Source organism: Phocoena sinus, chromosome 14 (assembly GCF_008692025.1).
Source record: "Phocoena sinus isolate mPhoSin1 chromosome 14, mPhoSin1.pri, whole genome shotgun sequence".
In the NCBI taxonomy this organism is placed as follows: domain Eukaryota; kingdom Metazoa; phylum Chordata; class Mammalia; order Artiodactyla; family Phocoenidae; genus Phocoena; species Phocoena sinus.
In genome coordinates this window covers 38373550-38398496 of record NC_045776.1, presented here as the reverse complement: position 1 = coordinate 38398496, position 24947 = coordinate 38373550, and the positions used below count along the sequence as shown (strand labels likewise).

Sequence of the window (24947 nt, the reverse complement as noted above, 5' to 3'; positions counted from 1 at the left end):
GGTGAAACCTTTGTTTTAAAAATTCGATATTTTTCTGTCTTGGATCATAATTGAGAACCCATAAAGTATAGGACTTTCCATATTTAAGACAATTCTGATTATTGCAAAAGTTCTTGATGTAAAAACCACATACATATTTTATTACAAAGGTGTGGAATATTGCCTTGTGAAAGGTTAATTTTAAAAAATTCAAAAAACATAAAGTATCCCTGAAGAAACCGGCATACCTCTGGAATAAATCTAGTTTTGGTAAACCACAGCTGTAGGCACATATTTTATTTTATTCTCATGGGCATTTTCTTTTCACTTGTATTTCTTTCAGAGTAAGTGAGGAAAAGGAAGTAACAGAAGAAAGACTCAAAGCTGAGCAGGAATCATTTGAGAAGAAGATCAGGCAGTTGGAAGAACAGAATGAACTGATCATAAAAGAAAGGGAAGATATCCTTTTTGAAAGTCCTCTTTTTTAACGTGCAGAAAGTTTGACTCTTTCATGGAGAAAATGTAAACTCCAGAGAAATAATTGTTTTAATTTATAACAGAGAGTAAATCTGCATGGGCTGCCATTTTTAGGCAATCAGAACGACACTTAACAGCATGTGTTGTTGCTTCCTTTGTGCTTGATACAGTCATCCAGCTGTTCCACTGCTGCTGTTATACTGTGGAGCACACATTTGTCAAATCAAAGAGACAATAAGAAATTTGGGCATTAAAATGTAGTGTTGGAACTTTATTAAATTCCGTTCCACTACTGTAACTGAGCCTGAACCCTCTTTGTCTTTGGTATTCTTTCTAGCTAAAGCTTTGACAGTTCTAAGGAATTCTATTCTGAAATCATAAAAATAAAAAAAATCCGTTGTAACTTATAGATATTGTAATTGATAAATGTTTATACTGCAACATAATACTACCAAACTATTCTCATGGAAGAGAAAACTATTGGGTTTAGAATTAGAGAGAGGGTTATGTGTGTGTGAGTGTAAATATGTATAATTTCATTATTTGTAAGAAAGTAAAATTTAAAATGGTGTTTTAACTTAAGAATTGTACTTTAAGGGATATGTGAGTTGAAATAAGCATATTTCTGAAGTTTGTTTTGACTGGGTAGATACTTATCTTTGGGTGTTTTTTGCAGTGACATTGGTATAAAACAGAAGTGACTGTCCCTAAAGTTAGGATCTGCCAGCTAAAGGAGTATGTGAATGCTTAAAGGAACGATTGTCCTTATTATCAGTAGCATCATTTACTTGATTTGTTTTTTTTTTAGATTTTTTTTTTTGATGTGGACCATTTTTTAAGTCTTTATTGAATTTGTTACAATATTGCTTCTGTTTTATGTTTTGGTTTTTTGGCCCCAAGGCATGTGGGATCTTAGCTCCCCGACCAGGGATTGAACCCGCACCCCCTGCATTGGAAAGTAAAATCTTAACCACTGGACCACCAGGGAAGTCCCCCATTTACTTGATTTTAATAATTTTTTTGAAGATTCTTTGAGTGTCAAAAATGATCATGTATTGACAGTAACTATACCTTTATGAAAACCAGGGAAATAGAAGCATAAAGATAAATTAATTCACTGGAAAAAAAAGCACAAAAAATAACTATAAAAATTGAGTTCTGAACTTGTATCTTCCAAACAGTGGGAGTGCATGATTGCAAATTAATAGAATCAGAATTCTCCGATTTGATTTGTGGAGTAGAACATTTGTTAGTTTTATGGGCCCCACAGTTTGAAAGGAGTACTTTTTCAATTTTTTTTTCTATATTTCATTAGCATTTGAATAATCATCTTGGGCCTTCTCTTTTCTTTGCTTTCTTTGACTTTATCGCGCTGGGTTGTCAACTCTCAGCCTACGTCCCCACCTCTGTGATTTTCTTCTTGCTACTTTTCTCTCTTGGTTAAGATAGCACTGTTTAGTCAGAATTCACGTCTGTGCTCAGCCAGTGTTAGTCTTTCACTTTGCAAAAGGAATAGTGACTCAGGACCCTAGCACTTTCAAGAAAAGGTGGACTAGGAATGCTTTTATTTGTAACAGAAGTTCACTTTACAGGGTCTATTTCTTTGCACATAACAATTCTGGAGATAAGTGGCCTCTGGCATTGGTTCAGTGGCTTAAAGTTTTCAGTGCTGGGTCCGTACAGTTCTCTTAGCTTCTTCTAATGGTTGCAGGATTCCAGGTTTCAAGATGGTTACTCCAATTCCAGGTATTACATTTGCATTAAGGCAGAAAGAAAGGGGAAGGAAGACGTTCTGGTAGTTGTGACTCCCTGTCCTTTTTCAAAATACATAAAATCTTTCTCAGGGCATTTCCCTCGACGATGCCTCACAGCAGTCTTTCATGAGACGTTTATTGTCCTGAACTTTATCACATGGGCATGCTAATCCGCAAGGGAGGCTGAGGAAGTGAGCGTTTAGCTTATCCAATTTAAACAGTGGGAGGCAGCAGGGAAGGGGATTGGAAATGAAGTCAGCCTCCAACTCTGGTAGCAGAAGTAGGGGAAATTGAAATCACTTTTTTAAAAAAATTTTTTTAATTTTTATTTTTCTGGCTGCTCCATGCAACATGTGGGATCTTAGTTCCCCTACCAGGAGTCGAACCCATGCCCCCTGCATTGGGAGCACGGAGTCTTAACCACTGGACCTCCAGGGAAGTCCCTGAAATCACTTTTTAAATACAGAGGAGGTGGTGATACCTTGATCTCCCCAGAACAAGATAAATAAATAAATAAATATTATGTTAAGTGGAATTGGGGTGAGTTGGAGAAATAAAGTGAGAGAAGGAGGAGGTAGCAGACAATTTAGAAATCCTGGCCACAGTTAGGATGCGACCTAACACACAAAACACACACAAAAATGTGTGGCTGTCTGGTAAAGCAGAATTTAACTTTGGTGGACAATTACATTTAGCACTCTTCTGGATCAAGATTAATTGTATTTAGTGTCGAAGCAGTCTAAACTCAGCATGGTTATGGGCAGAATAGTTTCTTCTATCAGGATGAATATTAAGATACCCCCAGGTGATTGTAGTGACACAGTTTTTCCTGTTTTCTTAGCACATAGGTCAGCAAACTACTGCCATGGGCCAGATCTATCAGGGTGTCAGCTAAGTGCAGCCACACACATTCATTTATGTATCTTCTGTGGCTGTTCTTGCGCTACAGCTGCAAGTGGTGCAGTTGCAACAAAGACCCTGTGGCCTACATAGCCCGAAATATTTACTATCTGGCCCTCAGCAGAAAAGTTTGCTCGCCCCCATCTACCTTATAAGATTAAAGTAAAGGAAAAGGCATGTAAATAAGTCAAAGACTTAGACATGTGTTGTAGTTAGACCAATTTTGCATTTGGTATAAAAGGATTTGATTTGAGCATTTATTATTATTATTGTGAGTGAAGATTGGAGTAAATATTAGACCATGTTCAAAAATTAAAATGGTTTAGTTAGTATAATTGGTTTAATTAAGATTGTTTGAATCACCTAAAGATAAGTGGTATTTGTAGAATTTGTCAAAGAAAAGAGAATGAAAGGTATGATTAAAAAACAGTGACATCCATGGTTTTTATTCCAAGTAGATTGCTCAAGTACAAATCCCCTTTACCAGTATAAACTCGTCAAAGGATAATGTAGATGATTTTACAGTACATAAAACTCTGTAAAACTTAGAAACATAAAACAAGGATATGATTTAAAACAATACAGTTTTAACTACAGATACATTAACCTCTCGTACATGAATGATTCAGACTCATGCATGAAATCAGATAATTTCAAATTATTTTAAAGCCTGTTTCTGTGTGAGGAACTACATGGATTCTGATTTTTGGCATTTTAAAGGTGTGCTATCCTAATTTATGGGTTTTTTGTTTTAAAAGTTCTAATAACAGGATTTATTGATCAACTATACGAACCCAGACCAGTCCAGTCCCTTAGTAGAAAAGAGTAAAGATATTTTACATATTTGCATTTGGATCAGGCTTTTGAAGGATTTGTTCTTACGTGAAATAGAGAATTTATTACTAAAACATAAAAATCCTTGGTAGTTTTCAGTCTTTGAACAAAGAAAGCTTATTTCTTGATAAATTAACTATGTAAATGAATATGCCATTTACAAAGTCAAGCAGTCTGATGAACCTAGTTGATTTTTGCCTAGCTAAATGAGTATGAATGGAGAGATAAATCTGAAATGTAGAGAGAAATATGTCCAATAGGAATAATTCTAAAAGATGTTAGCATGTAATAGTATAAGACACAGAGGATGTAGCCATTACAAAAGTTGATTAATGTTTGAGCTGATTGTATTTCTAGAACATAGGTCTCAGGTCAGGATGGTATCAAAAGCTTACCGAAGGAAAGTAAAGTTTGATATTTTCTGATTTCACTGTTTTAACTGACAGAGCAAGGGAGGTGACAGAGAAGAAAGCACAATGGGCTTTAGAGTCAAAATTGTTTCAGCACTGCCTAGCTGTCTGACCTTGGGAATGCTACTGAACTTTTCTAAGTCTCTTTTTTCATCTATAATATATGGATAGCTAATAATGCCTTTTTTGCAGGCTTGTTGAAATTTGGCAGACTCTTTGCGTTGTGTGTGTAAAGAATCTAGCAGTGTTTCATACTTTGGGACACTGAAAAAAAGATAGCAATTCTCGTTATTACTACTATTAATATGGATGAGGGATGAGTTGACTAGCTTCTCTGTTTCTCACTTCTGTGCCTTTCTTCAGTGGGGTTTTGATGGTTTTCATTAGGTTAAGCAGGTGCTTAGGCTGCTTAGAGGCCCAGTAGGAGAGTGAAATTGATCTGTTCTCTGCTTTATCTTCTATTTCTATGAAAGAGGAAACCTTTCTGCATCATATATACCAGTTAGGTGCTCATTGAGAACAAACCGGGTCTTACTTTCCTCTCCCAGAAACCAGACTGACAGAAATGTTTGTTTTTTTCTCCTTCTGGTCTGTTTCCATTGTCTCTCTGATTGAGACTTAGTAAATTGAAGAGGTTTAGAGGTACTTAGAGCTTAGATTCTCAAGCCCATTGAAGAAAGAATTTTAAAGAAACCAACCTAAACCTTTTTGAGGAATGTTTTAGAATGAGCCAAGGGTCTCAGTATGTCTATACTGAAATTAGACTAGAGAAAATTCACAAGAATTTTATCTAATTATGTGAAAAGAAACCATTTGTGCAAATAGCAATAATACTTCAGAGGTATTCAAAGCTTTCCATTTAACTATATACATCTCTGCTACATGAACCGAACTACCACGATCTGATAGACTTTTACCAAGAATAGGAACCATACTGTAGGAAGCTCTATCATAGATCTGGATGCAGTGGTCTTGGGTGGGTAGGCAGGGTGGGAAAAGATAGTAAATAGAAATAAGTTTCATGAGAAAGGAAATGAATTTCAAAAGAAAGGGTACGTCTTCCCTTTCTAATTAATCTTTCTGATCCTTCATAAGAAAAAGCAGGAGATTCTCCAGTCCTGGAAATAGTTTGGGGAGAATTAAAAATCTAAACTTAGTGAAGAAGCCTATAGGCAGAGGAGAGGGTATTGTGGTGTCTGGCAATGTGGTATATGAATATAGCAAAGTATGTTGCCCAACACCTTATCAGCCTTTTGGTTTTGAATAAATATTGGGTTTTTGTTTTTTTATGTTTACAAATTGAATTTTATGGTGGTAGGATATATTCTGTGCACTTGGATAGTCAGTTTATTCCATTCAACAAGTGCTAGACAATATTGTTTTACTAATCTAATAACTATCTCTAGTACTGTAAAAGTTGTGCTTTTGGGGGCCATTTTATTTGCTCTGTGATGCTGTATAACTTAAGCAGGTTTTGGACCATTATTATTGTATATTGTCCTATAATGTCATTATAAATCATAATAACAGATTAAATAACCCTTTACATTTGTATTACAAAGAAATAAACATGTTTAAGGAAAGAACTAGTTATTACTAGTATTATTGTTGCCTAAGCTGTTTTTTTTTTTTTAATTAATTAATTAATTTTTGGTTGCGTTGGGTCTTCGTTGCTGCATGCAGGCTTTCTCTAGTTGCGGTGAGCGGGGGCTACTCTTTGTTGCGGTGCACGGGCTTCTCGCTGTGGTGGCTTCTCGCTGTGGTGGCTTCTCTTGTTGTGGAGCACAGGCTCTAGAACGCAGGCTTCAGTAGTTGTGGTGCACGGGCTTAGTTGCCCTGTGGCATGTGGGACCTTCCCGGACCAGGGCTTGAACCTGTGTCCCCTGCATTGGCAGGTGGACTCCCAACCACTGCGCCACCAGGGAAGTCCCTTTAAGCTGTTCTTAAAGATTATGTTGTTCTCTTAAAAATACTTAGATATTAATGCTAACTGAAGGGAGAAATTAATGATAGATGCTTGCAGAAAGTAAAAAAATATATTAAAATTTTATCTATATACAACTTCATTTCAATAAGCCTTTAGGGTTTGAGTTACTCTGTGGTAGTGAGTTATATTTACACTTTACTTTTCTGGAACTCATCCAAGAATAAGAATAAAAAGAAGTACTCCTCACCTGCTCTGGTCCCCTATATATGGACTTTTCTTATATGAAAATTCCTGAGGCTGTCACATGTATAATAATAAACTCATTATCTGGTATCTAGTTTGTAAGTCCATTGTAGATTAGAAGTAGAAAATTAGAAGTAGGGAAAGGAGCTACAGTGAGAATATTGAAGCTGACAGGAGAGTCAGCTATTAAAACTATTAAAAATGACATAAAAACTGAAAATGCACAGCAGTCTAGAGCTTCTCCCCACCTAGGTATATCTCAAGGCCATCATATGTTAAATGAAGTACAGTACTTAACACTTGTAATGATAATTCTGAGGCATCAAAATAATGCTAAATTGTTTTTATCCCATTCTCTTTTCTTGGTACTTCTAGTACTTCTGTTAGTAAGACATCTTACATTTGTGTGTTGGTTTTCTATTTACAGAGCACTTTCACTTATACTTTTTAATCTTCACAATAACCTGATTAAGTTAGGTGAGGCAGATACTCATATCCTTATTTTACAGATAAAGATATAGGACTGGAGAGGTAACTGAAACAGCCCATTGCAGAGTTAAGAGTGAAATCTTTTGACACCAGCTGTCTTTACACCAAATTATTTCTGCAGCAGTGAATGATACAAATATCAATAAGCCTTACTTTTCTAACCTGCTTTATAGTTAAAGCACAATTTTATCAAAAAATTAGATTTTACAGTGCTTTTTATCCAAAGTTGGTTAAAAAAAAATGGGAAGGGGGAGCATCACTTAATAGAGTATAACCTAATTATCCAGAAATCCAGGTATGTAGAATGTTCCTGAGATTCACTTGTATTTTGACTTTTCTTTATCATTTTTCCCTCTGAAATGTTATTCTGAACTCATTGTCTTTTTTTTTTTTTAATTTTTATTGGGGTATAATTGATTTACAACGTTGTGTTAGTTTCAGGTGTACAGCAAAGTGAATCTGTTGGACATATTCATATATCCACTCTTTTTTAGCTTCTTTTCCCAAATAGGCCATTACAGAGTATTGAGTAGAGTTCCCTGTGCTATACAGTAGGTCCTTATTAGTTATGTATTTTATATATAGTAGTGTATTTTATATGTGTCAATCCCAATCTTCCAATTTTACCCTCCCCCTGCTTACTCCCCAGTAACCATACGTTTATTTTTCACATCTATCACTCTGTTTCTGTTCTGTAGATAAGTTCATTTGTAGCCTTTTTTTTAGATTTCACATGTGATATCATATGATATTTGTCTCTCTCTGTCTGACTTACTTCACTCAGCATGAGAATCTGTAGGTTCATCCATATTGCTGCAAATGGCATTATTTTGTTCTTTTCTTATGGCTGAGTAATATACCATTGTATATATGGATAAAGAAGTTGTGAACCCATTGTCTTTTGCTGTTTTCACTGACACTTCACTGCATTCCTGTGTAGTATCCTTTTGCCCATCTCCATTGTCTACAGCCGCCCTTTGATTGACTTCATTTCATCACTGTTGCCAGCTTAATCTTTCTTGAGGACTATTTTTATCACATCACTTGTCTTTTTAATAACTTGCTTTGGCTTCTTATGACCTAAAATATCAAATGCGTGTTCTTAATTTTGATGTTTAAGCCCTCCATTACTGATATCACGTAACACATGTGACCTTCATTTTTATGACTCCCTTGTGTGGTACCTACATACTAGGTAAGAAAAATTCATTAGTTTTTCCTACTTATTACAGTTTATTTCTATTTGTCATTGTTCCTTTCGCTAGTTTTCTTTGAGACTTCAGGACATTTTTTTGAAAATTTTTTAACAGTATTTGACTCTTAGAACTCTTCAAGCATTCATACCTATACCAACTGCCCTAACTTGTGCATCTTGTGCTTCCTTGGGCAACTGTAGTGCTCTTTCAGTAGTACTGGGTTTTGAATAAGAAAATTTACGTCAGTCTTGGATCAGTTAATTTATACCTTTGTGACTTTACACAGTCACTGAACGCAAGACCATGTCAATTTCATTTTAGAAGAATACGCCAATTTAGTTGCTTTAGACTTGAGTAGTAGAGAAAGTGAAGGCTGTGAAGAAAAGGAGATATTATCTAGCCAAAGGGTATCTATATTTGAAGAAATGTTTTTTGTTTTGTTTTAAGGCTGGAAAAGAATGTTGAGTATATTTATATGTTGAAACAAATGTGCTAGGAAATGATTAAGATCTGCTTTCCATCTCATACTACCTTTTCTGATTTTTAGTTTTTCTTCTGTGAAAATGAAACAAGTCTTAAAGAAATCGTGATAAATATATCTAACTGTTAAACTTAGATGTTTTGGAGTATTAAGATATAAGATTGTGCTTTTTAACCACTTTGCCCTCTATTCTGGGCTTAGCAAGGTTCATTTGTTTACGTATGTATGTGTTTGTTATTTTAGTGTTTGCTATGGACTGAATTGTGTCTCTCCAAAATTCGTGTGTTGAACCCCTAACACCTCCCTCCCTCCCCCAATGTAACTATCTGGAGAAGGGATTTTAGGAGGTGATTAAGGTTAAATGAGGTCATGTGGATGAGTCCCTAATCCAATAGGACTGTGGCCTTATCAGAAAAGAAAGAGAGATCTCTCTCTCTCTCCCTCCCTTCTCTGCATCCCCCACATGTGAGGACACAGTAGCCATCTGAAAGCCAGGAAGAGAGCTCTCACCAGAAACCAAATCCTTTGAGACCTTGATTGGACTTTCCAGCCTCTAGAACTATGAGAAAATAAATTTCTGTTTTAAGCCACCCAGTCTATGGTATTTTGTCAGCCTGAGCAGATTTAGACAGTATTTAATGTGTACTTAGTTCTTTGGTATTTTTATTCTGTGTATATGTTGAAAAAGCCTTTCAGTGTATCTGTAAAAGGGTAATGTTTCTAAATTTCTAAATAATTATTGTGGTTTCAGATATCATTCTCTGATAGTTTTCCTTTATTTTTAGTCTCCTGGTTGGGTATTATTGAACTTTGAACACTAATTTTTAAGATATTATTTTTTATTTTTTAATGAGATTTGCTTTTAAGGATTTTTCTGCCTTATTGTTTGAGATCCTTTTAATATCTGTGGTGTACCATTTTATAATAAAACAAATAGCTTTACTTTGCAGGTTTGGTTTTGACAGTGTTTTGATTTCTTTGACTTGCTGAAGGCTCTAGATGTGGAGCCTGAGCACCCCCAGAGAGCAATTTCTGTGTTGCTTTATAGTAAGTGATACTGGAATTCAAATAGATGCGGATTGGGGCTTCTAAAATAGCCCTACCCTAGTAGCTAAAGTATTCACTTTGATGCCCACATGTAAATAAGCTAAGCAGACTGAAATTCAAAAATATTTATTTTATACATTTCTGTTTAACTAAATTTGTTTTTAGTAATAGTTCTGCACTGGATAAACGGTAGTTAATCTGTTTAGCATAATTTAAAATTACTTTGGGAAGTTTCAACAGTTCTTGCATAAGAAATAGACTTTTGATAAATCAATTCCATAATAATTATTGTTGAGGAGAGTTCATTATTTCATTTAGCCTTTTACATTAACTGATCTTCTTTAAAGGGCTGTTCTGACGTAATCTCTTCAGCTAAATCCATTTGCCATACCACAGCTTGTAATTGCTTTAGATTTGGAGAATATGATGAATGACTTTATTATTGACCAGTAGCAAATTTGTCTTAAGTGTTCTTAACCTCAGTATGGCCTTCACTTTTGAATAGTTAAATGATTCAGATGGTAATATTCTCACCTCGGTTATAGACTTATACAATAGCATTTCCTTTTTTATTTTTATACTTATGCCCAAGATTTTACATTTCCAACTCTAAATTTTCAGATGTAGTAAATCTAATTATGGTATAGTCACGTAATGACAAAAATTAACTGAATATCTGAAATGGATCTCCCTATAGATAAGATGGTAAGGATTGTCACCTTCTCCCAATTTCATTATCTTTTGTTAATACAGAAATTGCAGGCTGTTCAACTCTTTTCCTGAATGCTCAGGCTGGTGAAAAATGGAGAAAGAACGCTTCCTAAAAGTCTTACACATTCCTTGAATTTCTAAATAAATATGACCTAGAAAACTTAAATATCTAAAGATGATACTTGTTTATCTTCCAGTTGGTGTTCCAGTTGGTCAGTTTTCCTAATAGCAGTTATAATGTGTGTGTCTTATTTTTTGGCCATACCTTTAAAAGACCTTTATCTACACAAAGGCTGATAAACACAGGAAAAATGGCAACAGGCAAAGGAGAAAAAAAGAAAGATGAAAGCAATACAAAAGAAGGTTAGAAATGATAGAAATTACCCTAATGAGAAATTTGTACTAGAGAAAGTTTGACAGTTGAGAAGAGAGCCTAGGATATGGTGACAGAAGAGAATAGTTATTAGCTGAGTGCAGGGAAAAGTCGCCAGATAGCTACCTCTGTCTCACATAATAACCCCAGGGCATCTGTGTGCCAGGCTAAAAGCACAAGGACTAGTTTAACAGTCTAGAGGCAAAGGGAGTGAGAGGAGGTTTTAGTGTGATAGTAAGTGTAATCATTTAGAGATATCACAGCCTTTATAAGCATATTCTTCATATAGTATTATACAGTAATTTGAGATGGCAGAGAAGTGCTTTATGCTGCTAAGGCAGCTTTTTTATCTTTATTAAGTAAAAAATCTATATGAACAATTCTTTTGTAAACTTTTAGTTAATTAGCAATTGGGTATCTCAAATATGGCTTATCTCAATATGTGACATAATAAAAACACTGTAGTATTTTGGAAAGAACACGAAAATCATAAACTTGAAATCTTGACTTCATTTTACCTTTAAACTAGTTATATGACCTTGGATAAACTAACCTCTGCAAGTCTGAATTTTATCGTATTTAACATGTTAATAATATCTGAACTGTTTACCACAAAAGGTGATCAAAATTGTAAAAGTTCTATAAAAATTTGAAGTCTACAAAAATATTTTCTCTCCCTGAAAAAGTTTAAAACATACAAATGGATGTGAAGATATATTTGATAAATCATTTTATTTTTATTCTTTATTATATTCTCTCACACACTTAAAATGTTATCATTTCAAGCATGCTGTGAATTTAAATAAGCCTTTTTGTACCAAAGCAAATGCTATTATAATTCTTTTTCAAGTTATCATATATTTTATTTTGTTTTTATTAATGTTGATTTATAACATTATATTTCATCTGTACAATATTATATTTCTACTTCTGTGTACCCTACAATGTGCTCATCACCAAAAATTTATTTTCCATTCATCACCGTACAGTTGATCCCCTTTACCCATTTTGCCCTTCCCCCACCCCCATGTAACCACTACTCTGTTCTCTGTATCTACATGTCTGTTTTTGTTTGGTTTGGTTTGTTCATTTATTTTATTCTTTGTTTATTAGTTTTTTATGTTCCACATATAAGCAACATCCCATGGTATTTTCCTTTCTCTGTCTGACTTATTTCACTTAGCATAATACCCTCAGGGTCCATCGATGTTGTTGCAGATGGCAAGATTTCATCTTTTTTATGGCTGAGTAGTATTCCTATATATATATATATATATATATATATATATAAAATATCTTCTTTATTCATCTGTTCATGGGTACTTAGTTTGTTTCCATATCTTGGCTATTGTAAATAATGCTGAAATGAACATGGGGGTGCAGATCTCTTTTTGGATTAGTGTTTTCATATTCTTTGGATAAATACCCAGAAGTGGACTAGTGAATCATATGGTAGTTCTAGTCTTAATTTTTTTTTGAGAAATCTCCATACTGTCTTCCATAGTATTTACACCAATTTACATTACCACTGACAGTTTATGAAGGTTCCCTTTTCTCCACATCGTCTCCAACACTTGTTATTTGATAGGGATTACATTGACTCTTTAGATTGCTTTAGGTAATGAGGACATTTGACAATGTTAATTCTTCCAAGCTAGGAGCATGGAATATCTTTCCATTTATATGTGTCTTCTTCAGTTTCTTTCAATAGTGTCATATAGTTTTCAGTGTACAAGTCTTTCACCTCTTGGTTAAATTTATTCCTAGGTATTTTATTGTATTTGTTGCAATTATAAATGGGATTGTTTTCTTTTTCTCTCTCTGCTAGCTCATTATTGGCATATAGAAATGCAATGGATTTATGTTCCATTCTTTTCCTCTTCACTTTTTACGTTTTTGTTGTCTTAAATTATCCCTTTTTATGTTGTGGGTTTGTTACCAAATGGAGATAGCTATAGTTATTCTTTTACTTTCTTTTTTTCCCCCTTTAACCTTTATACTATAATAAAGTGTTTAAAATCTATTCTGATAGTTGCAGTTTTCCAGTCTTGTCTGTTTATCACCTGCTCAAAGTTTTGTATATTTTTTCCATTTTGTTTCTGGTAGAAATGCTCCTGTCAACATCTCTTGTAAGACAGGTCGAGTGTTGATGACCTCCCTCAGCTTTTGTTTGTCTGGGAGAGTCTTTATTTCTCCTTCATATCTGAATGATAATTTTGCTGAATAGAGTGTTCTTGGGTGACAGGTTTTATCTTTCAGTATTTTGAGAGTGTCATTTTACTCCCTCCTGGCCTGTAGGGTTTCTGCTAAGAAATCTGCTGATAGCCTAATAGGGGTTTCTTTGTAGGTTATCATCCTTTTTTCCCTGGCTGCCTTGAAAATTCTTTGTCATTGACTTCTGACAATTTTTTAATATTTCTGGTAGAAGGTCTTTTTGCATTGAGGTAATTAAATGTTCTCTTAGCTTCATGGACTTGTATATCCAGTTTCTTTCCCAAGTCTGGGAGGTTCTCAGCTATAATTTCTTTAAATAAGCTCTGCTCCCTTCTCCCTTTCTTCTCCTTCTGGGATACCCATTATCCTAATGTTGCCTTTTCTAAAAGAGATGAAACAGCTCTCATAGGATTTCCTTATATTTTTTTTTACATCTTATTTCTCTTTCCTTTTCCACTTGTATCATTTCTATATTTCATCTTCCAGCTCACTAACTCTCTTTCATATAGTCTGCTCTATTTCCAGTGCTTTCTAATGCGTTCTTAATGTTGTTTATTGTGTTGTTCAGCTTAAGAATTTGATTGATTCTTGTTTAATTCTTTTTTAGAGTTTCAGTCTCTTTGGTAAAGTATTCCACTTGTTAATTAATTGTATTCCTGAGCTCATTAAACTGCCTTTCTGAGTTTTCTAGTATCTTGTTGAGTTTTTTCATGACAACTATTTTGAATTCTCTATCAGTTAGATTGCAGTATTCCATGACTTGAAGTTTAGTTTCTGCAGAATTGTCATTTTCTTTTTGTGGTATGGTGTTACTGTGGTTCTTCATGTTGCTTGAATTGTTCCTCTGCCTGCTCATTTGAAGTTAAATGACAGGTTAAGAGTTAGTTTCCTTTCTTTTGTTTTCTGGTAGGTGGCACTATCACACAAGTTTTTGGCTTCTCTTACCTGCACTGCCTCTATATTTGAGAGTGGCACTTTCCAGCCTCTACCATCTCTGTAAGAGGTGTGGCTTCTTGCCTCCATTATTGTTTCTTGTGCCACCTGGGTTGTTGCTGCCTTGCTTCTTCCAGAGCCACTGTCATCCATCAGGATGGTGGGCTCTTTCCTTCTGTCTGGGATCCCCTGAGACACAGGCTACACCGTGGGCTGAGTGGTGCATTGGTGGGGGAACTGGGGTTGCACAGGCACCTCCACCGTGTTTGTGTTTGTAAGGTTTGTGGGTTCCACCACTGTGGATGGTGGGGCAGAGGCTGGGGTCATGGGCACCTCAGCATTGGAGAGGTAGAGTCCCAGGCCCCACTGCTGCTGCTGCCCAGGTTACCTGCAGTCATGGTCACTGGTGCCGTTTGGTGGCCGGAGTTGTGTGCACCACCTTCCCTGCTGCTACTAGGTTCTCTGTAGCTGTGGGCTCTGCTGCCATGGTCAGAGGGCCAGGATTGCAAGCACCATCTCTGCTGTTCCCTTGGTTCTGCCTTCTCTATGTGTTTCAGCCTACCCACCTTTAGACGTACAGATGTGTGGAATTCTCCGGCATCCTGTTGTGTCGGGCAAAGGCACCTTTGATGAGTTGTGGTTGTATTACTGGTTGTAGATTAAAGTGGGGAGACAAAAGTAGTTTTTCATCCTGCCATGTTTCTGAAATCACTCTGTATTATAAATCTTTCAAAAGTTATCTTTTATTTCAGATGCTGTCTTCTATTTGAAGTTTTTGTTGCTGTTGTTGTTGTTTGCCTTTAGAGTTCTCATTCAGATTCTGTTGCCTAAAGGGTGTCTAGGTTTCTAGTTTTTGAAGAGACAATATAGTTTTTGAAGCAAAGTGTTTTTTGATTATATGAGTGAGCGTGCTTTAAAATTTTTAAAGCAGTTTTAAGGAAGTATTTTGTTAAGAGAAATCAGGTGGGAATTGCTAAGGAATCTCATGCTGTTCTGACAAGGTGTAGAAGAGATCACAAGGAAAGTAATATAGAAACAAAGCTGAAAAGACTAGGATTAGATGGAACCTACTTAAGGATATTTTGTGAATCTGTGTCAAGATTAAGCTTCCTTGTATATAACAAGAAATGCCAAAGTTAACAGTAATCAAAACAGGATATATGTTTATTTAGTTTTCATGTAAAAGACATCTGAGTTTTGGCAATTTGAGGTAGATATGATGACTAGATTTTTGGGGAGCCACAACTTTTTTATCTTGGCATTCTGAGCTTCAGCCATCGTGTGCACATTCTAATCAGCAGGAAGGAGTCTGTTAATTTTGAAAAGTTTGTTCTCAATTTAGTTTTAATTTTCAGTGTTGGATTTGGAAATATAGTCAATTTCTGTATATTGATTTTATATCTTCTGACCTTGCTAAATTCTCACTTGTTAATTGTAATAGTTGTTTTACAGGTTTCTTCGGGTTTTATATTCAACCAATTATGTCATCTGCAAATGAAAGCAATTAGTTCTTTTTGTCTACTCTGTCTGCCTTTTATTTCTTTTTCTTGCCTTATTGCAGTACCTCCAGTTAGGTACTGAACAGAAATGATGAGTGAGAACATCCTTGTCTTGTTCCACATGTTAGTGGGAAATACATATTTCATCCTTAAGATTGATTTAGCTGTATGGTATTTTGATGGGTGCCATTTATCATACTGAGGAATTTCTATTTTATATCTAGTTTTCTAAAAGTTTTTTTTTTTTCATTCTGAAGTTGTCAATGAACATTGATTATTCATAGTACTTGACATTTGATTACATATTTATTTATTGTCTATTTCCCTCATGGGACATCATTTCTGTCTTGTGCACTACTGTACATTGAGAGTCTAGCATAGTACCTGGTACTCTGTATGTATTCAAAAAATACTTGTTACATGAACGAATTTTAAACATACATGACTTGCTTGATCAGACTCTGAAGAGAGAACTTGTACTTTACTGCTGGAACTGAATGATCATAGCACTTTATCGCCACATGGTGATATATATATAAATTGTAGTAAAAGCTTCTTGGGAGGTGAATAAACTTACGAGAACTAAAACTGCAAATGCTTGGGCTGATGTGACGGTTATAATTTCAAATAAACATATACTCATTATATATAACAAGACTGTGTCTGAGATTTAGCAAATATTTTTCACATTTGGTAGGTGCTGAAGTGTTTTCTCTTTTCCTGGATGCTAGAAAAGGCTGAAGGATCAGCTTAATTACACATGTTAAAGAAACAGAATAAATTGTGAAAGCTGACACAAGTAGAGTGAGGGCAAAGGCATTTCTATATTTGCATTCCTGCTCTGTCAGCATTTCCTTGCTATTAGGTGTTAGCCAAATTTGAATTTTAAACAACAGGGATTTTCCAGCTTCTTAATTTCTTGCACTAAATATTTAATATATTTCAAGAAAGTCCATCTTACGGCGGAGAAGGAAACTTTAGGTTTGTTCTTAAATATCCAATCCAACTAATTCTGTAGAATTAGTTCTGTGGAATTCACTGAGACATAAATGTAGAACTGAGTGGGATTTATCTGTTTTATCAGGCAGCATCTTCGAATGAAACTGTCTATCCTCTATACTGGTATGATTACCAATGTGTATTTTCACTTCTTAGCCTCCATAAAAAATAAAGAACCATGTGCCACATATATGTTAATAAATTTTTTTAAATGCAGTTCAGATATTAAAACTTTCTTATTTATGTTAAATGGTCAATCTTGTAAAATATTTATATTTTTACATGAAGGTTAGCCCTTCTTATGATCAAAATACCCGAGGGCAATAGTATTGGGAGTACTGTTTTAGTAATAAAGATTATAGTATGGATAAGTTCCCTACAAGGCCCCATGATGGTAATATCTCTAGATTTTGTCATTAAAGAAAACTGCTGAGAGGCGATAATTTTTTTTTTTGTATGTGTCCCATTTTCATTAATGCATGGTAATTGATGGAGCTGCAGTGACTTGTAGCAGTAATGAGTTCTAAACATAATAATGCACTCTTTTCTAATAAGTGAGCACTGCTGGGTTTTAAAAGCATACTAAATCAGTTGCTTTAGTATGAATTTATTAGTTTTTTTCAGCATTAGCTTTAATAGTAGTTATTTACATAAGCGTACATCCCATTAACTGCCATCAGGGCTGGAAAACATGCTGAACTGTTCATATTTTCATATAATTATTGAACATAATGGTTTCATTTGCATTTCTAAACAGTGATGTTTCTGTCAGCCTTGGAAATAGTGTCTTTACACAGTCCCTATTTCACATCCACTTATTTGACATCGTTAAATTTTATGCTAATGTGCTTCCCTAGAATATCATCAGTAGGACAGATGCTTGTGCTTTAATATACAAATCAGGGATGCTTTTCCATCCCCCCGATGGCAAAGGAAATTTTTTAAATCTGCACTTTTAGATATAGAGTCTGTCTCCATATAAATAGGTTTATGAAATAAAACTTTTATAATCTGGTTTTCTCTTCAAAATACTTCATTATGAATAGCTATTTACCTGACTAAGGTTAGTTTTGTTGTCTTGAATGAGGCGATATGAGTCTTAGTAAAGATCTTGTTGCTTATGAATATTTAGAATTCTGCTTCTGAAATGTTGATCTTGAGATGCACGCTTTTCAGTGCCTTTGCATATATCAGGCCACAGCGTTAGTTTTGAAAGTATTCCCTGTATTTTTGTTCCTTTAGTTTCAGAACCTAGATTGTCATAGCTCATGGTGGAAGCTGTTATGTTAATGCTCTTGGGCATCTAAGCTTTTTGTATGCACTTAGAAAATGCTCAATGTAAAAAAGTCACTTGGTGGGGGCGGGGTGCAGGATGGGATGCCACGAGCACGTCACTGAGGTAGATGAACTAATATGAAAGGACAGATTTTCTGGAAAAACTCAGTGCCTTTTGGACATCTATGTGTACTATCAGCTTTTATTTCTCCAACGTTGTGGATGCTTTTGTGAATGCTGTCAATTGAACAGCTGGTTGGAAAAGTTTAAACAGGAGCAACCAATTAAAGAATTGTTTTGGGAGTTAATTCAGGTCTTTTTGGGGATTACCACTTTTTTTTTTTTTTTTCCCAGCCCTTTCTTTTCTTGTGTTCTTACAGCTCAAGGTGGCATTTTATTGTTGACTCTTAGTGGACCTGCAGTGCCAGAGCTGACTCTGCAAAGTTCAAAATGCAAGGTTGGCATTCTGGCAAGATAGGCTAAAGAAAAATCTTCAAGAGCTCTTGCCCCAAATTACTTGCTAAAAATATTTTAGAACTGATAGAGCATAAAACTGATATAGCATAAAAGGATTATTTGCATAGAAATGTTATTTGGCTTAAACAGGTCAGGAGGCAACTGAAATTTGGGGGAATTTCCAGGGAAGAAGTATGATAAGGGCTGTGAAGAAACTACTATGGAGGTGGAGTTTCATAGCTATTCAGTTTTACCCCAACTTTTTAATGAATTTTCTCTGAGATTAGTACTTCTCACAACAATGGGATCCTCTGAACTATGGTATTGAAAACATTGGTCATGCCCTTCTGCCTAGGGAAAATGTAGCCTTCATAGTTGCCAGGTAGACATTGTATGTGAAAAATTTTCGAAAGTTCTTAAAATCTAGCCTTATTATAAGCAAGGCGATATTTTCAGTTATTTATAAAACTATTTGTGATTGTATTCTTTAGCAACGAAACTCTTTGGTGGGGTGCAGTTTTTCACAAAACTAAAGAAATACATTCCCTGTCACCAAAAAATACCATTTATCTTTTTCCTCCCTGTGCACATTTCTCTCTTTTCTGGAAAGAGATTTAATGATGAAATGAAAATTTCATCCGCCTATTCAGTTTTAAAGTGTCATGATACTTAATTTTGACAACTTGCTCCTGAATGTCTCTGTTGCTGTAGAACGTTACTACCTTCAAGGTTGCAAAGGAGGTGTGTTTTAAGTGCTATGTGACTGGTTTCCAAGCCCTGACTTGAGAGGATAAAAGAATTCTAAATTTTGTTTTATGACAGTCTCTTTGTAGGTTTCTTATAAAGTTAAAAATTTGAGACCAAGTCAGGTATTTTCCATAATGTGCCAGACAGTAGGAGGACATTACCTGTTTGGTTATACTTATTTTCTCTTTTATGGCTGGGGGAACACAATTACCACCACCCTTATAGAGAGGTGCAAGTGCTTTGAAATAAACATCAAGCACTGTGAGATGCCTGAGTGCCACATGTTGTGCAAAACTGCGGGGACTCTTCGGCATCCACCGTGTTACACCTGTTGAAGGAAACTTTAATTTAGGGTATTTGATTTTTCAGTTCATATATTTTATTTATTTTGTCATTTCTGGGTATGACAGTAATTACTCTTAAAATTGTCTAGCCTGAGATATTTACAAATATATATCTGTTAATCTTTCCTCAGCTATATGATTAGTGCTAGTATTTGAGGACATGGGGGAGCTTTGGAATACTTGAAAATTAATGCCTTACTTAATTAAAAACTTTTAACCTGTTTTTCCTGATTTCAAAAACAATACATGTACATTATGGGATATTTTGGAATAATGCAGAATATTGCTTTATTCTTGAAATCATCAGTGTGGTGTATTCATGTTTTCCTAGTTCATCATTTAATCATCACTTGAGTAGCTACTTGTATATAGGTTTATATAACTTGACATTACAATGAAAGAATTTTTTAGCTCTCTTACCTTTAATTTTGTATGAATTAATTATATTATTTAAGGTAAAATATTAAACATCTGTTTTAAGCACAACAGAAAAGCCAGCCAAAATATGTTTAATGGTATATATTTACAGTAATACTTGCCAGTTCAATTGTATAATGGTATTTGTGAAAGTTCTCTGCTCAGTTTTGTGGTTATGCTTAGGTCTTTCAAGTGAGGAGGGTGGGGGAGGACCCAAAAGAAAGAGAAATCTGAAATTGATGTGATTTTAAGGGAAATGTTGGGGGGAAAAAATTTCCATAGAGCTCATATATTGCACAGAACACCTGTGCTTTAACTAAGCCAGGTGGTTAGATGGCTCTGTGATGTGTGTAAATAGCTCTTTAAACTTCAGGTTCCTTCTCTGAAAAGTGAGGATCGTAATAGTATTTATTTCGAGGAGTTGTTTTGAAGGTTAAATGAAATAATTCATATGACTAACCACATTAGAATCACTCAGAAAACTTCCTAGAAGGCAGGCAATGCTAAAGTGATCCTGGCTTGCTTTATTCACTTTCCTCTCATCTTCTAGTCCCTTGCAACTCCAGGCATACTCCATGGAGTTGTAATGTCAGCATCCCCAGCAATACATGGAAGCTTGTTAGAAATGCAGAATCTGGGACTTCCCTGGTGGTCCAGTGGTTAAGATTTTGCCTTCCAGTGCAGGGGGTGCAGGTTTGATCCCTGGTTGGGGAGCTAAGATCCCACATGCCTTGGAGCCAAAAAACCAAAACATAAAACAGAAGCAATATTGTAACAAATTCTGTGAAGACTATAAAAATGGCCCACATCAAAAAAAAAAAATCTTAAAAAAAAATGCAGAGTCTTAGACCTCATGCCAGATTTTATTTTTTCAGAATCTGCATTTTAACAAGACCCCTGTATAGTAGTATTTATACTAATTTCTTTCAATAAGGAATGTTTAGTGTAAGAGATATGAGCAGTGGATAAAAGCTTTTGCTCTCTTTTCTCAGTTCTCACCTTCCAATTAATATCTTTGGATAATGAAGGGATGTGTATATGAGAGGAGTGTATTGTACTAACTTGCATTCTGCTGCTGTTAGGTGGGTTATTCTACAAGTGTCAGATGTGTGCTGTAAAGCTTCTCTATGCCTATTGATTTTTCATCTACTTGTTTTATCAATTACTGTGAAAGAGGAATTGAAATCTCTGAGTATAATTGTGGATTTATCTATTTCTCCTTGAAGTTCTTTCAGTTTTTGCTTCATGTATTTAGAAGATCTGCTTTTAGTTGCACAGAAGTTAGAGATTATCTCTTCCTGATGAATTGACCTCATTATCATTATGAAATGACCTTCTTTATTCCTGGTAATATTCTTTGTTCTGAAATCTACATTGACTAATATTTCTTGAGCTACTCCAGCTTCTTTTGATTAGTGTTATCATGGTATATTTTTTGTATCCGTTATGTTTTAACCTAATTGTGTCTTTATATTTAAAGCACATTTCTTGTAGCCAGGACATAGGTGAGTCTTGCTTTTTAATCCAATCTGACATCTATACCTTTTAATTAGGGTATTTAGACCATTTACATTTTATGATTCTTGATATGTTCGTTTTGAGTTTATCATTTTGCAATTTGTCTTATTTGATCTTTGCTCCTCTTTTCCTTTTTTTTCTGCCTTTGGATTAATTGAATATTAAAAATTTTTATCTCCTTTGTTGGCTTATTAATTATCACTTTGTTCTTTTTGGTATTTAATGGTTGCTCTAAGGTGTATATATTCACCTAACTATTAACAGTCAACCTTCCAATGATGGATTATACCATTTTAACTACCTTACAATAGTGTAATACCATTTCTCACTCCCTGATCTTTGTACAGTTGTCAAGATACATTTTAATTTTATACCCATACCTTATTTTTTGTGTTAGAAATCAGTTATCTTTAAGGAGATTTAAATAAGACAACATATATTTACCCTTATAACTACTGCCAGTGCTCTTCATGTAGTCCATATTTCTGTTACGACTTCCTTCTGCCTGACAGACTTCCATTAACAATTAGTGTTGGTATGAATTCTTTGTTTTTGAATATATGAAAAAGTCTTTGTTTTTTCTTCATTTTTTAAGTTTTTTCCCTTAAGTTCATTAAAAATGTTGCTCCACTATCATTACACAGTCATTTCTACCAATGAGCCGTGGTTGCCCTTTGTCTTACTGACCACCTTCCTTTTTGCCTCTAAGCACAGCTCATTCACTGACTCCCATATCTGCAAATTATTGAATAACATCTCATCATTGCTGATAAGTACTTATTGATGTTTTTTCAGGGCCTAATACTTCATTATTTTTTACAATTTTTTTTTTTTTTTTTTTTTTTTTTTGCGGTATGCGGGCCTCTCACTGTTGTGGCCTCTCCCATTGCGGAGCACAGGCTCCGGACGCGCAGGCCCAGCGGCCATGGCTCACGGGCCCAGCCGCTCTGTGGCATGCGGGATCCTCCTGGACCGGGGCACGAACCGGTATCCCCTGCATCGGCAGGCGGACTCGCAACCAGTGCGCCACCAGGGAAGCCCGCTTCATTACTTTTTATCACTTAATAGTACTACATCGTTTGGATGTACCACAGTTAGTTAATCTACTCATTTACTAAAGGATATCTAGGTTGCTTCTGTTTTTTAGTGATTATGAATAAAGCTGTTATAAACATTTACAGACAAGTTTTGTGTGGACATGAGTTTTCAAAACAATTAGGTAAATATCTAGGAAAATGATTGCTGGATTGAATGGTAAAAATATGTTTAGATTTGTAAGATACTGCCAGATTCTCTCCCAAAATGGCTGCAACATTTTATATTACGACCAGCAGTGAATTAGAGTTACTCTTGCTCTGCATTCTCACCAACTACTGTTATTTTCAGTGTTTTTGGACTTTAGCCGTTCTAATAGGTATGCAGTGGTAGCTCATTGCCTTTCCTTAATAACATTAGATTTTTTTTTTTTTTTTTGCGGTACGCGGGCCTCTCACTGCTGTGGCCTCTCCCGTTGCTGAGCACAGGCTCCGTGGCCATGGCTCATGGGCCCAGCCGCTGCGCGGCATGTGGGATCTTCCCAGACCGGGGCACGAACCCATGTCCCCTGCATCGGCAGGTGGACTCTCACCCACTGCGCCACCAGGGAAGCCTGACATTAGATTTTAATCATGTCTTGATATGCTAATTTGTCACCTATGTTCTTTGGTGAGGTGTCTGATAATATCTGTGGCCTATTTTTTTTTTTTAACATCTTTATTGGGGTATAATTGCTTTACAATGGTGTGTTAGTTTCTGCTGTATAACAAAGTGAATCAGCTATATGTATACATATATCCCCTCATCCCCTACCTCTTGGATCTCCCTGCCGCCCTCCCTATCCCACCCCTCTAGGTGGTCACAAAGCACTGAGCCGATCTCCCTGTGCTATGCAGCTACTTCCCACTAGCTGTCTATTTTACATTTGATAGTGTGTGTATGTCAGTCCTACTCTCTAACTTTGTCCCAGCTTCCCTTCCCCATCCCCGTGTCCTCAAGTCCAGTCTCTACGTCTGCATCTTTATTCCTGTCCTGCCCCTAGGTTCATCAGAACCATTTTCTTTTTTTTTTTAGATTCCATAATATGTGTAAGCATATGGTATTTGTTTTTCCCTTTCTGACTTACTTCACTGTGTATGACAGACTCTAGGTCCATCCACCTCACTACAAATAACTCAATTTTATTTCCTTTTATGGCTGAGCAATATTTCATTGTATATATGTGCTACATCTTCTTTATCCATTCATCTGTCGATGGACACTTGGGTTGCTTCCATGTCCGGGCTATTGTAAATAGTGCTGCAGTGAACACTGTGGTACATGACTCTTTTTGAATTATGGTTTCTCAGGGTATATATGCCCAGTAGTGGAATTTCTGGATCATATGGTAGTTCTACTTTTATTATTTTATGGGACCTCCATACTGTTCTTCATAGTGGCTGTATCAATTTACATTCCCACCAACAGTGCAAGAGGGTTCCCTTTTCTCCACACCCTCTCCAGCATTTATTGTTTGCAGATGTTTTGTTGATGGCCATTCTGACCATTGTGAGGTGATACCTCATTGTAGTTTTGATTTTCATTTCTGTAATGATTAGTGATGTTGAACATCCTTTCATGTGTTTGTTGGCCATCTGTATATCTTCCTTGAAGAAATGTCTATTTAGATCTTCTGCCCATTTTTGGATTAGGCTGTTTGCTTTTTGATATTGAGCTGCATGAGCTGCTTGTATACTTTGGAGATTAATCTTTTGTCAGTTGCTTCATTTGCAAAAATTTTCTCCCATTCTGAGGGTTGTTTTTTCGTCTTGTTATGGTTTCCTTTGCTGTGCAAAAGCTTTTAAATTTCATTACGTCCCATTTGTTTATTTTTGTTTTTATTTCCATTTCTCTAGGAGGTGGGTCAAAAAGGGTCTTGCTGTGATTTATGTGATAGAGTGTTCTGCCTATCTTTTCCTCTAAGAGTTTGATGGTGTCTGGCCTTACATTTAGGTCTTTAATCCATTTTTAGTTTATTTTTGTGTATGATGTTAGGGAGTGTTCTAATTTCATTCTTTTACATGTAGCTGTCCAGTTTTCCCAGCACTACTTATTGAAGAGACCGTCTTTTCTCCATTGTATTTCTTGCCTCCTTTATCAAAGATAAGGTGACCATATGTGCCTGGGTTTATCTCTGGGCTTTGTATCCTGTTCCATTGATCTGTATTTCCGTTTCTGTGCCACTACCATGCTGTCTTGATTACTGTAGCTTTGTAGTGTAGTCTGAAGTCAGGGAGTCTGATTCCTCCAGCTTCGTTTTTCTTTCTCAAGATTGCTTTGGCTATTTGGGGTCCTTTGTGTTTCTATGCAAATTGTGAAATTTTTTGTTCTAGTTCTATGAAAAATGCCATTGGTAGTTTGATAGGGATTGCATTGAATCTGTAGATTGCTTTGGGTAGTAGAGTCATTTTCACAATGTTGATTCTTTCAATCCAAGAACATGGTATATCTCTCCATCTGTTTGTATCATCTTTAATTTCTTTCATCAGTGTTGTACAGTTTTCTGCATACAGGTCTTTTGTCTCCTTAGGTAGGTTTATTCCTAGGTATTTTATTCTTTTTGTTGCAATGGTAAATGGGAGTGTTTCCTTAATTTCTCTTTCAGATATTTCATCATTAGTGTATAGAAATGCAACAGTTTTCTGTGCAT

At 35.5% G+C, this 24947-nt stretch overlaps 1 protein-coding gene across 4 annotated transcripts in view; it reads left to right on the top strand.

Annotated features, from left to right (window-relative positions):
* Positions 1-24947, top strand: part of KIAA1328 (KIAA1328 ortholog) — a 375328-nt gene that overhangs the window by 58818 nt on the left and 291563 nt on the right. For all 4 annotated transcript variants that reach the window (XM_032602500.1, XM_032602499.1, XM_032602502.1 and 1 more), the window contains one exon: positions 323-438. In XM_032602500.1, coding sequence (XP_032458391.1) covers positions 323-438 — 116 coding nt within the window. The remainder of the gene's footprint in view (positions 1-322; positions 439-24947) is intronic.